The 14,558-nt window shown below is 32.9% G+C and overlaps 1 protein-coding gene across 3 annotated transcripts in view; it reads left to right on the top strand.

Annotated features, from left to right (window-relative positions):
- The window catches only part of LOC130673766 (titin-like), a 47,259-nt gene that overhangs the window by 29,397 nt on the left and 3,304 nt on the right, over nt 1–14,558 (top strand). For all 3 annotated transcript variants that reach the window (XM_057478944.1, XM_057478945.1, XM_057478946.1), the window contains 19 exons: nt 83–568; nt 1,079–1,251; nt 1,358–1,463; nt 2,221–2,384; nt 2,522–2,743; nt 2,809–3,065; nt 3,141–3,575; nt 3,641–3,874; nt 3,982–4,114; nt 7,308–7,476; nt 7,920–7,965; nt 8,056–8,345; nt 8,448–8,579; nt 8,650–9,000; nt 9,081–9,270; nt 9,407–9,890; nt 11,732–11,894; nt 12,729–13,534; nt 14,335–14,534. In XM_057478944.1, the coding sequence (XP_057334927.1) occupies nt 83–568; nt 1,079–1,251; nt 1,358–1,463; nt 2,221–2,384; nt 2,522–2,743; nt 2,809–3,065; nt 3,141–3,575; nt 3,641–3,874; nt 3,982–4,114; nt 7,308–7,476; nt 7,920–7,965; nt 8,056–8,345; nt 8,448–8,579; nt 8,650–9,000; nt 9,081–9,270; nt 9,407–9,890; nt 11,732–11,894; nt 12,729–13,534; nt 14,335–14,534 (5,041 nt within the window). The remainder of the gene's footprint in view (nt 1–82; nt 569–1,078; nt 1,252–1,357; nt 1,464–2,220; nt 2,385–2,521; nt 2,744–2,808; nt 3,066–3,140; nt 3,576–3,640; nt 3,875–3,981; nt 4,115–7,307; nt 7,477–7,919; nt 7,966–8,055; nt 8,346–8,447; nt 8,580–8,649; nt 9,001–9,080; nt 9,271–9,406; nt 9,891–11,731; nt 11,895–12,728; nt 13,535–14,334; nt 14,535–14,558) is intronic.

Here is a 14,558-nt window from a genome sequence, read left to right as displayed (position 1 = left end):
AAAAAATTCAATAATATAAACGAGTAATGAGAATAATTGTAAACTATTATCTCTAATTAATTTTTTTTTACTGCTCAATAAGGTCGAGCAGCACAAAGCAATAGAAGCTGGCGTGGCAGCAGCTACCACGACATTACTAGTACCGATAAGGACACTGGAAGACCTCGTTTCTCCAGCTACTTGACAGATCACAGTGTACCAGTAGGTGGGACAATCGCACTTCAAGTAGAAGTCAAAGGAGTACCGCCACCCGATATCACGTGGATGAGGGCTGACAAAAAAGGCGTGATTGCTGTTCCCAAAGCTCGGACTTTCGCGGACTCGGGCGTTTATACTTTAGTTGTTCCTGATGCAACTGAATATGAAACTGGTACCTACGTCTGTCGGGCCAGCAATCCTTATGGGCATGTTGATACTACAGCAAATATTGAAGTTGTATCGGGATCTATGATGGACGGGGGGAAACCAGCGATATTTGTGTCTAGGCCTCCTGATAAAGTTATTATTGTTGCTGTTGGTGAAGATGTCAGTGTATCGTTTAGGACAAATGGTGTCCCTAAACCTAAAGGTTATTCAAATGATTTTCTTAATCTATACTCATTAATTTTATTATTTTTATTTCATCAAAATTAAACGATAATGCGAAAAAACTAAAATGAGAAGATAATTTATCTTCAAATAAAATTTGTAGCGAAACTATTGATTTTAGAAAAAAATGTTCAAAATAAAAATTGTCGGAAATTTAATTTGCTACAAAAAAGGTTCTATGACTTTTCGACGTATCTCTGATAGTTTGAAAGTTATAGAGAAAATAAATAAGGAATACATTTTTTCAACAATATGCGAAAATTTATTTTATTATTTTAAACTGCAATTACGTCGAAATAATTAAATGTACGTAAAAATACAATGAAACTTTTTTTGTAGAGAATTTAATTAGCTACAAAATTGTATTCATACATTTTTGCCATATCTCTATTAGTTTAGTCAGAATTTGTATTTTTTACAATAACTTCTGAATTTAAACTTGAAATCAAATTGATGATAATTAACAAATATATGATTGTGTCTTCCGTAGTTATTTGGATGAAAGGATTGAGAGATATAACAAGTGGCCCAAGATCTTACAAAGAAGGGCATGATGATTACGTCAGGCTTACATTAAAACGAGCGTGTCCATCAGACGAAGGGACTTATTGTATTCTCGTAAAAAATCGTTATGGATGCGATAGAAGTTTCTTCTCAGTTCAAGTAATTTATTTATCTCTACTCAATATAAATAAATTATTATTATCACAAGAGACAAAAATATCTATTGTATAATAAGTTATGATGTAACAGTAGATTATCAATTTAGGTGAAACAGAGAGCGAGATCATTGACGCCTTCTCCAGATTGGGGTCCCGTCGACACTGACAACTTGTTGGCCAACATCCACGATAAAGAGCGCTCATATGTGAAACGTAAGTTTATTATTATTATATCTCAAGTGAAGAATAAAATAAAATACACAAAGAGTAAACTGTATACAATATTATGCTCCAATTCACACAAGTTCAAATGAGCCTCGTCTTGAGTTAACTCTAAAAATATTATGCGAATGTCAGTGCTCTCAAAGAAAATTTTATTCGTTGAGTAGTTCTACATATATATATATATTTATACATATAAACAGTTATGAGATGATGAGATAGTTGTATATGAGTGAGAGTTATATTAGGGAGTCTACTCTAGATATCGTTGAAACAGAAAATTCTTCGCGACCACCCTCGCCAACTTTTAAAGCTCCGGGTGTTACTTCCATCGACTTGTTCCTAATAAATTTATCTTTATCTATTTTTATTTGTCCTCCTACTCTGACATTTTCTCAAACAAAATTTACCTCCTTCTCATTTACATTTTGCAGTACAAAATTAGCCAAAAATTTTGTTTGAGCTCTCAGTATCCCAGTAAGCGGCTTAACTTTTGCTAACCCACAGTATTTATTACCTTCGCTCATCACTAATCGTAATAAAAATAAATAACAAAAATGGAAGAGTCTGTGGAAAAAAATATTGAGAGTGATACTGAGGCATTGGCGTTAGAAAAACTCCGAATGTTGTGGACTAAAAAAAATAAATATAAAATAACTGATTACTTAAATTATTTAGTTGGTTATCAAGGTAAATTTTTGATAATTATATGTAAGTTAATTAATTGATTGTATGATTGTTTGTGTAGAAGTACCGGGACCGATTTCCAGTGAACCAGTGGTAATTGATGGTGGGCGTAATTGGTTGGCATTGACCTGGGGAAAAGCACAACAAAGAGGATCAGCACCTGTGGTAGCTTACAGAGTTGACGCCTGGCTTTTAGGTGGCGAAGGAGGTGCAAGATGGGTCGAGGTAGAAAATTTAAAAATTAATTATGAATTACGGTATCTAAATAAAACGAAAAATAAACTTGAACACTAAAATAAAGAGACATTTACCTTGAGAAAATAAATGACAGAATTTTTAGGTGTGACATTTATTTTTTTAAGCTTGGAGTAACTCCAATTAACGCATTCGATGCGTTCAATTTACGGCCAGGTGAAGAATATAAATTTCGCATCACACCAAGAAATCGTTACGGATGGGGTGAACCGGTCACTATGACAAATTCTGTCACCGTAAGAGAAGTTGTCAAATTTCCAGAATTCACGAAAATACTTCCGGGACAACTTAAAGCTTTGGCGGGAACAGTTTTGAGTTTAGACTGCGAGGTAATTAATTTTTTTTTTAAATCATTAAATAAAATTTTAAATTACTTGAATATTTAAATTTTCAGGTAAGCGGTGATTCATTGGCACACGTTAAATGGTATCGTGACACAACGGAGATAGAAAATGGTCAAGACTCAAGGTTTACAACTTATTTCAACGGTACCAAGTGCACATTAATGATTGGTAGTATCTCAGAAAATGATTCAGGACGATATGTATGTGAGGCTACTAATGCAGCAGGAAGAGTATCGACATTTGCACGTGTGCAAGTTGTTGAAGATCCTAAGATTGTCGAAGCCGATTTAAAACTACGTAAAATGAGGTGAATTAATTAATAAATTTATTACCAATTCGTTAGATAATTAATTAAATAAATATTTATTTATTATTATTGCAGATCATCGGAGGTTGCTAATGAAGAAAGACCACCTGAATTTACAATGAGACTTCGTGACAGACGTGTCCAAGCAACTTATCCAGTAAGATTGACGTGTCAAGTGACAGGATATCCCGAGCCAGAAGTAACATGGTACAAGTATCGCGAGGAACTTTGTTCCCAAGAGAATATATCAATTTGGAATGACGAGGCTCACTTTCACACGCTAGAAATAAGTCGATCAACGATTGATGACTCCGGTATTTACATGGCACGTGCTAAAAATATTTATGGATCTGTATCCTGTCGTTGTCATCTGACTGTTGACAAGGGAATTCGTGCCTACATTGCTCCTGAATTCCTACGTCATCTCGATTCAATTTACACAGTTAAAGCTGGTGGTGAACTGCGTATGACTGCGCAAATTGAAGCCTATCCTACTGTCGGAGTCACTTGGTAATTATCTTTAATTTTATTTACTAATTAAATTACACTGAACTGACATATAATTAATCTGTTAGGCACCGAGACGGTCATCGCTTACGTCCGAGTCGAGACGTGGTCATGACATTGAATCACGATGGATCTGTTGAACTTGACTTGGCTCATGTGACACCAAGGGACGCTGGGTTGTACTGTTGCACTGCTACAAATGAAGTCGGCCAAACTGAAACAACGACTCGTGTGACAGTTCTGGATAATGATGATACCAAGGACGTCAATCAGTCATTAGCGGGCGAGTCAGAAGACATACCGTAAGTAATAATTAATTAGTTAATAAATTAATTACTCACCAAGAATGTTGTAATGATTTTTTATTTTTATTTTTCTTATTAATAAATTTATTAATTTACCATTTTAGTTTCTCAAAAGAGCCGGTGTTTGTAACGAAACCCTTGTCGACGGAGGCATTTGAAGGTGATACGGTAATAATTTCATGCGAAGTTATCGGTGATCCAAAACCGGAAGTTATCTGGCTAAGAGATTTTCTACGGGTAAGATAGAAACGTCATAACACCAAGAATGGATGTGTTTGTCGGGTTAATATGTAGAATTAAGCGCGAAGAATCAGTGATATGAATCGAGACGTAACTTTAGTTAACATAAAATGTAACGGGAAATGATGTATAGCATGACGTGTTCCTTGAGACATTTCCTACATATTTTTTTTATATTTATTTTTTTTTTACGTGTTTTTTTATCCTCGGGTCGACCCAGTAGCAATTTTTTTTTCGGGAATCAATTGGCTTAAAATCAATTCTATATCATTCGTGGGCACGAAAATGAGTAAAATAAATTCAATTCTTGGTCAAAAAAAGATTTTATGTGGCCTCAGATCCTCTACAGCATCTCACAGCGGCTCACAACACAAAAGTGGCCCTCTGAGGGGTCGACTTACCATCAACTTTTTTTTTTGGCGATCAATTAACTTAAAATCAATTCTCGATCATCCGTAGGCACGAAAATAAGTAAAATAAATTCAATTTGCGGTGAAAAAAAATTTTTACTCAACCCCAGATCCACTACAGCATCTCACAGCAGCTCACAACACAAAAGTGGCCCTCTGAGGGGTCGACTTGCCACCAACTTTTTTTTTTGTGGATCAATTGGCTTAAAATCGATTCTACATTATTCGTGGGCACGGAAATAAGTAAAATCAATGCATATTCGTCGTCAAAAAATTTTTTGCGTGCTAGCGTATTTCTACGAACTAGCATTCAACCTGAAGATTTGCCTGATACCCCCGAGGCCTTAAAGCATCTATCGGATGCCTTAATTTTAGTCAGGATCACCGTCTAAGAAATTCGATAGAAAATCTAGACTCAGAAAAAATTTCTTTCCTTCACTTTTACGGGCTAGCGTTCTTCCAGAAGACTCAACGCGGTACTTAAGGAAATACTAAGTTTTCGAGGACTAGAATACGCTAATTTTTTTTTTTTAATGATATTCAAAAATACGAGGTACCTTCTAAAAAAGGAAAAAAAACTTTCTGGACATTAAATAAATTTGATTAAATTAAATTTTTTTTACGTAATTTACATAACAAAAATTACATTTTATACAATTATTGGATACAAAAGAAAAAAAAATTGAATAGTACAAAATTTTGAGGTACCCCATTCCCCCTCCCCTATATATAAACATATATAATAAAGAAAAAAGGATCTTAATCTTAAATCATGTTCTCAAGTCACTTAACAGATTTGAATTTCTAAACCCGCCTTAGGCTGGTATATATCTCAGATCAAAGACGCGAATAAAATGACGTGTCCTCTTGGCCATGTAGGTCAAGGTATTAAATCAAACATTGCCAACATTATGTCCATACACGGATTATAAATGTAATTTCTTCATGTCTATTTGTAATAATCAGCAAACTTGTTGGTAGTAATCACTATGAGAGTACATTAATAAATCTCAAAGATTCACAAAGACCGTATTGATCCATTGTGTTGACGTATGACATAATTCACTGAGATTAAGTGATGTTTAACTCGTATCCAGTCTTAAATCTTGTGTTGAGTAATTTGAGAAAGTAATGGCAGAATAACTTCTAGTTTAACTAGATCAATTGAGTAAACAAAGATAATAATGTTCGTTTTACGACTGACCGATGGCTAGCTCTCCCACTCGAATCACGACCTCCTGACTCTTGATCGCTCTCCCGCACCTGGCGCCTTCTTTACCGTCAACGTACTCTTCCAGGTCGCGTTAGTATCAAGTAATCGTTTGAACCAGTCGATACTCTATCGCTTCTCACGCGTTTTTTTATTATTTATTATCGTAAGTCTCTTTAAAAACATCCATCAGTTATCACTCATAGTAAAAAATCCATTTGCTTTATTTTTAAATCCCTCTATTAGCCATTTCTTCTCAACTGATTAATATGTTTTATCTATTCACGTCAAATTTAAAAAGCGAGTGATTAAACATCCGCGATCTGTCATCCGTCAATCGTCAATCGTTTAGTTTCTCGTGTCAATTGATTTTTATTTTTAAACAAAATAGTTGAGCTTCTCATTCTATTGAATTAAAAATAAACTCCATGGCAAAGTGAAGACATATTAGGAAAGAATTATTTTTATTTTTATAATAAATTTAACAGTCAAGTCGCGTGCGCGACTGGTTACAGTCAGCATGGATAAAAAAAAAGCCGACAAGTGCCCGACAAACATGATCGTTACTGAGTGCATTGATTGCCCGTATGATTGAATCTTTAGTAAATAAATTCGACGTGGATGTGATAGCTCGCGCCTTGAGGCTTATAATTTACCACAAAGATCAAGATATGCCTTTAAGAGGGCGCACTAAAGAAAATTATAATTTATAATTTTAAAATCGCATTATTTTAAATAGATTTTTTTTTCTTCTGTTAATAACAAAATTAATAATTTATTTATTTATTGAAATAAAAAAGATGTCAAGTTAATTGATAAAGTATTTAAATTGTTAATGAATAATTTAAATTTATTATTTTATTTTAAAACATATATTTTAATACAAACAAGGATAAGTAAGGCGTTGATTTATCGATTCAAATATTATTTATATGCCCATGCACTTATTTGTATATAGTATTGATAAATTTTTGCATTTATTAATTAACTATAAGTCCATTAAAATATTCATCCACACGATTTACCTCAAGACTTATTAAGAAGATAATAATGTATATAAAGTTGCAGGGATAATTTATTAAAACCATTTGCCGGTGAGTTGTCGAGAAGAAAAGAATACTAGAGAGTTAACGACAACAATGATCTTGTTGACATTATTTATATTCATATATTTGTATATACATTTATTAGGCACCGCTCCTGTCTCGCACATATAACTCCTTATATATAAAATATATAACGCAGATTTATCTAGACGGTATAAACTTTCGCTCCCTATATGGTTGACAGTTTTCTGAGTGAATAAAATCCATCTCTTTTTATCTCTTACTTTTATATTTATCTCCATCAATCTTCCTGTCACGTATTAAACAAAATAAAAAAATAAATATGAGTTTTGATTATTTTATCCAGTTATTTTGACCGTTTGATAATCGCTGAGATCAAAGTTACTGTTTTGATGTTCATATAAATATATGATGTGAAGAAATTTTTTGCAAGAAATCTAATTATCTAAGTGCGTTGTAATTTAGTATTAATAATAATAATTGTGTGATAAATTATATTACAGCCGGATTATTACAAAGACGCTCCGCATTTCCGAAGAGTTGGTGCTGGACCGCAGTATCGTCTAGAAATTCCATACGCAAAATTAGACTTCACTGGAACTTATTCGATAATTGCTAAAAATTGCCATGGAGAAGCCAAAGCGGTGATTTCACTTCAAATTTACGCTCGAGGTAATTTACCATAATTATAATTCGTTTATAGTTATATATATTTATATTAGTCTACACTGTAAAAAAACGGGAGTGAATTCAAAGTGATTACGGATTTTATTTCCATGTGAATTGACTTCTTCGCTCGGAGTTTCGGAGTTTTTACAAAAAATCACTCCGCATACGGAGTAAATACGGAGTTTGTTCTTTGATTGGAGTGATTCGGATTTTATTTAAATCCGCATCCCGATTCGAAGTTTCAATATTAAAATAAACTCCCCTTCGAAGTAAATTTCACGAGAGAATTAAATGAATAAACAGTCATCAGCATCGCATTCACGCCAGATTTGTTCCACGTTCACTCCCTAAATTTTTTACAGTATAGTATAAATAATAATTATTTAATAATTAATTGTATATTACTAATGATTAATTTTTTTTCCCTCTTTTTTTTGGACGTTTAGGCCAAGGAAAGGAGGACAGCGGTATGGAATCAACAATCAAACACGGGTAGAGATACTCATTAGTTGTGTAACTTATGTTGACATTGATGACTAATGATTAAAGATGATGAGCAAACGTATATTTGTCTGTCTGTAGTAACGTGCAGACCTTGCCGGTGATTAAGAGCCCGCTGCGAGACTTGAGATGTTGTGACGGCGATGCTATTACTTTGGTATGCAAACTTCACGCCAAACCGGAACCAAACATCAGATGGGAAAAAGGAGGAAAAATTTTACCACTTGGTGGTGATTTCACTGCTGACTTTGACGGAGAGACTTCGAGATTGAGTATCCATCACGTTTACCCAGAAGATGAGGGAGAATATACTTGCGTTGCTTACAATGAATTAGGAAAAGCCTTTACTTCCGCATGTGTAATAGTAGACGGTAACAAAAATTTAAAAAATTTAAAAACTCAAAATACTGAATGGTAGTAATAATTTTTAGTGTTTACTAATAAATATTGAAATGGGTAATTTTTAAATTTAGTACCTGAAGGCAAAGAGACTGCGCTAAGTAGGAGATTAACAAAACCTCCAGGTTTTTTGTCTTCGAACTCAACGCCTATTTCAACCCCGCGGTCAACTCCAGTGAGAAGTCTCTCACCTTCGTGTGCTTGTAGTGAGTAAATTATAATAATGATTGATTTTTTATTTCAAATATTTATATTTTAATTGTCATCAATTGTCAGAGCGCGAAGTCAAACCAGTTACAAAAATACCCCGTGGATATACAAGCGGAAGACGACCAAGAATGCCCACCAGTCCTAAATTTTACGCAGTTCCTCACAACAAAGTCGCCGAAGAAGGGGAAACTGTTAGATTTCAGTGCGCTATTGCCGGACATCCCGTGCCTTGGGTCACGTGGGACAAAGACGGAATTTCCATAACACCAACCGCAAGAATTACATTTAAAGAAAGTGATGACGTGAGAGTTTTGGAAATAAATGAAATTACTCATGAAGACGCTGGACTTTATCGCGTAACTTTGGAAAATGATGTCGGTAGAACTGAAGCAACCGCGCGATTAGAAATAATTAAAGGTCATTATTTTAATATCTACATATTTGTCGTATATTTTTTATAGTAATTGATATTTTAAAAAATTTAATTTTAAAAACAGGCCGTCGTAGTTCCATTTCAAGACCAATCCGTACCAGGAGTGCATCACCAAGGACTTATTCTATTTATGGTGGAAGAAACTCGAGTCCTACACCCAGATCAGATAGCCGATTACAGCCTCCACGTGTTAGTGACACATATTCAGGAGGAAGAGGAACGATTAGTCCTACGCTTCCTAGATGGCATTATAGGTAAACATAAATCAATAATGAATAAATAAATATATCAATCATAAATAAATTGATATTCATTTTTAAATTATTATTCAAATTACTCGTTATCAATTTATTTTCCTTATTCGATATAATAAACACCAATGATTTATAGAAACGGTAAAGCTGTCAAAGCTGATGAAAAAATGAACACGGAGACAAGTTCTGCGGAACTCAATAAGCCTCGAAGTTCTTCGGTGCCAAGACACTGCTTAATGGAACCTGAAAAATCAAATGCCAAACAAGTTTCTCAAGCTACAGAGTCTCTAGTAAAGGCCAAAAAAACTCGGGCATGTCAACAAGTCGCTGCTCCAACTCAGCTGCCAACAAAAAAAACATCTATACCAGTAAGACGAAAATCGTCCGTTAAGTCTAGCAAACAAGGCTGTAAAATTGATAGTAATGACAAAGAAAAAAATGGTAAAGATAAAAATGTTAAGAAGAAGGCTAAGGATAAGGATAAAGTGTTGAAAGAAGAGCTCAAGTCTCCAGTTATTTTGACAGTACCAGCAGATATCATAGCACTGAGAGGCGCTAAAGTAATGCTTCTAGCTACTTATGATGGTTATCCTAATCCATCAGTCAAATGGTTGAGAAAAGTAAGTTATTAAAATAAAAAATATGAAAAACGGTTGACTCTGTGGGCCAACCCCAAAACTTCTCGCTGTTTTAGAGTTCGAAAACTTTATTATTGGTAAACTTTTGAGCTCCAAAAACGGCTGGACCAAAATTTTATACATTTCCCTGAAACAAAGTTATTTTTATCCGACGATATCTTTGGATCAAATCAACCGATTTGCGGCAATCGAAAGAGTTAATCGAGACTTAGATTTGATAAAAATTAGAAACAAATCAATCGAGCGATTTACGACTTATGCAACAAAAACTAAAAAAAAATTTCTCTGGTTTTTATTTTTCGTATAACTTTTAAACTACTGACTGATCAAATTCAAAATCTAATCAGTCTAAGTCTTGACGAACGTCAAAAAAAGTTTACACACATACATACACACACACGCACACACGGCCAGATGTCCATCTGATGGTCAGAATAGTTTCCTCGGGCCTCAAAACATCGAGATCTGATGAAAATTTTTGAAAATCGGACCGAAACCAATGATCCTTTTTTTGAAAATTTTCAATTTTTGTTGCGGGAAGTTAAAACCAAAAATAACTTAATATAATAGTTTACTTATAAAAGTATTTATGAGCTTAGAAATTTAAAAATCTCAATTAATCCTTTATCTTGATCAAGAACTTGAAATTTTTTTGTTAAAATAATATTTAGACACATGTAAAAAAAAAAGAAATATTTACAGAAGACTAATGGCATGTTTGATAACGATAACAAACATTTGTTTCTCATACATAAGCTCAGTAGTTGAGTGTCTTATCTTTTTATTGCTTCATTACACGATCACCGCAATAATATACAAGTAGACTCGGATGAATCGGCCGCACTGTTGAAATAAAACAAGTAATCATTTGTACTTTACTAGCCGTACGTTTCTATCGGTCGAGATCCTCCGTAATTGTAAATAATAGCGTGTGAAAATTGAATAAAAAATTTCTAAATATTGAGAGTGAAATTTTAAAAATAAAAATAATATCGTAAAAATATAATAACTCATTGATTTCATATGTACGTAAATAAATTCCATGTAAGTGATTATTAATATGAACAATTAATTTTAAATCTTTAAACAACCCCGCGTTAACGTCACGAACGAATAATTTTATTTTACGACACGTGTACGTACAATCAAGTGACATACAAACAAACAATTAACGTCAACAATAAAATAATAATAATAAGTTGACATTCTTTTATTATTTCATTTATCTCGAAGGAAATTTAAACATTACCAATTTTTATTCTTTATAAATATCAGTATTTTATTTATTATTCGAATGTTATTTATCGAAAATTGTTTATAAGAATTTCAAAATAATCGATTATTATTTCAAAATATCTTTAGCGACTGAAAAATTTATCTGAAAAAATATATTTCAAAGCATAATGATAATTTAATTACTAAAGTAATCAATACTTAGTAAATTTTTTTAATTGATTTATTAACAATTTCATAATTAATTAAACTACTGATAAATTTATCGATTAAAACCTCATTAATTTTATCTATATATTTATAGACAAATGACTCAGTGATTATGTGAAAAAAAAATTAATTATTATTATTATCTTTATTCAATCAAAGCAATGATTTAATTAAATAATTTTATTATCATTAAATCATAAGAAAAATTTAAATCGCGTTGGAATAAATCAGCATATTTATTTAATATATTTTTCTTAAAATTAATAAAATTAAAAATATTATTTTTACAATTTATAAATGCCCGTATAGAAAAATAAATTAAAACATTGTAACAATAATTAAAAACAAACCGCTAGATAATATGTGAATTTAAATTTCAGGGTCGTGATGTGACATTGAATGATAAAACCGAAATTGAAACCAGCGCAGGTCTCACCTGTCTGACCTTGTCGAATGTGACAGCTGAGGAGGCAGGAAAATACGAAGTGTTTATTGAAAATAAACTGGGAAAAGATTCGCGCCACGTCAACGTAACTGTCGAAGGTATAACAGTTAAATATATATATAGATATAGATATACATGTGTACAGATGTGAAGAAATTTCTAAGAAACCCATGGGTTTTATTACATCAAATATAAAGAACCATTTCATCATCATCATCATCCATCAACAGCCTGCGGTGTTTGCACTTTCTCTTAGATATTTAAGTTTTAAATTTTTAAATTTATTCACACGATAGATGATACTAAAGTCCGTAAAGATAATTTGTAATCAACACTAGTTTAATTGTAGACCAGACATCTATTGTGCGTATAAAAGCTAGCTATGGATCAAGATCCAGTTCCTATGCCATAACATTATATTAGCTTGTTATGTGTCTAGCCGAGATGTGGCTCCGATGACAAAAACCTTTTCTCTTTCATCCAGTCTCTTCTATCCGGGTCTTGATGCCTTTATGTATCTCACTCTCATCCTGGTTTAAAATAATAAAAAAAAACGTGCGGGTAGGAGTTACAACGACGTCATACGCATATGCGTGCTCAGCTCCCCGTGGCCTCAAGGCTCCGCAGTCAGCTAGTGGAAGAGTTATTCGCAGTTTAGTTTTGACTCTTGTTAAAAAAGCTGCTGGTTGCAATTTTAAATTTCATTGCCATTTAAACAATTCCATTTTTTTTTTTATACATTCACACGTGCGCATTGACACGATTGACCGCTCCAATTACTTTGGTGATTTTTTATTTTTACTCATTCGCGTAAATATTTAATTGGCCAAGTGTTAAAAATTATTTAATTATAATTATAAAAATTGTTAGTAAAAATTTTGTTTAATTTTTTATGGTGAAATATTTGAAATCCTTCTTTGTTGTCTGGACAGGTCCTCCAGAACCACCGGCAGGTAGTCCAGCCGTCCAAATTATTAAAGACTCAAGAGGCGTGACGTTGAGTTGGAGATCTCCAGTATACGACGGCGGTTGTGCTGTCACAGGGTACTCTGTTGAGATGAGACGAGGGGAAGAACCGTGTTGGGTTGCTGTAGCAGAAGCCAAACACTCGCTCAGTCATACCATCCGTGGACTTGACTCTGACAAGTCTTACAGATTTAGAGTAAGAGCTGAAAATATTCATGGATTAAGTGAACCAGGAATGGAATCCGAGACAGTGATTATAACTACCAGTGAAACTAAAAAAATAACGACCAATATTTCGGGATTTTATTTGGATCCTGATGAGGACACTGAAGACGAAGTAGAACCGGTCTACGAGCCATGTGTTGTCACACCAGAACCTGGATTTTTATTCGACGAACGCTACAATGTACTCGAAGAACTGGGCAAAGGTAAATATGGAATCGTTAGAAGAATTGTGGACAAATCAAATGGGTCAAGTTTTGCCGCTAAATTTATAAGAACAATAAAAGCTAAAGATCGCCAGCAAGTCAATGATGAAATAAATATCATGAATATGCTGAGGCATCCGAAATTACTGAGACTAATCGCTGCTTTTGAAGGCCCTAAAGAAATGATCATGGTGACGGAATATATTTCTGGTGGCGAATTATTTGAACGAGTCGTTGCTGATGATTTTACTCTCACGGAAAAAGACAGTATACTTTTCGTAAGACAAATATGTCTGGGAGTTGAATACATGCATGACAATCTTGTTGTTCATTTAGATTTAAAAGTAAGTTTATAATTTATTTATTTTTATTGGTGACTGTTTTCGTCATTTCTAGATTAGTAATTGTGATTTTTAAATTAATAGAGCGTTACGTACACCCATCAATTTTGTTCAATTAACTATTTATCAATTGAAAAAAAAATTAATAGTATTGTATTCACTAATCTGTGAAGACATTTAGTGAAATTTATTTTCTATTTCACAAAAATATGATTATAGATTTGGTTTTATGATTCTTATTAAAGTTTATAAGCTATAGAAGTTTAATAATCAATATTTTTATGAAATTACTTGCGAAACATCCAACGCTTCACTGAGCGTTGACTGAATTTCTTTTTTTTATTGCGAACTTTAATTATACTTAGAAGTTATTGTAAAAAAATACAAATTCTGGCTGAACTAATAGAGATACAACAAAAATGCATGAATACATTTTTGTAGCTAATTAAATTTTCTATAAAAAAGGTCTGATTACATTTTTACGCACATCTAATTATTTCGGTGTAATCACAGCTCAAAATAATAAAATTTTCTCAGTTCATTTTTAAATAAATTTATCTCTTGTTTATTTTCTTTATAACTTTGAATCTATCAAAGATACGCCGATGAGTCAAAGGACATTTTTTATAGTAAATAAAATTTCCTACAATTTTTGTTTGAAACATTTTTTTCTAAAATCGATAGTTTTGCTGGGAATTTGATTTTAAAGTAAATCTAAAACAAAATGTCATTTTTTGTTTTTATTGGCGCGAAATGGTTTTAATTTTTAAATACAGGTAAATTAGATTGATTTAAATTTTCAGCCGGAAAATATAATGTGTCAAACGCGAACGTCTCATCGAATAAAATTAATAGACTTTGGTCTTGCGCAAACGCTAAAAGTCGACACACCAGTACGCGTATTATTTGGAACTCCAGAATTCATTCCACCGGAAATAATTGGCTTTGAGCCAATTGGTACCGAGTCTGACATGTGGAGTGTCGGAGTTATTTGTTATGTTTTGTAAGTAAATATTTCTTGGTCCAT

Source organism: Microplitis mediator, chromosome 8 (assembly GCF_029852145.1).
Source record: "Microplitis mediator isolate UGA2020A chromosome 8, iyMicMedi2.1, whole genome shotgun sequence".
Taxonomy (NCBI): domain Eukaryota; kingdom Metazoa; phylum Arthropoda; class Insecta; order Hymenoptera; family Braconidae; genus Microplitis; species Microplitis mediator.
This window is presented reverse-complemented; position numbering and strand designations above follow the sequence as displayed.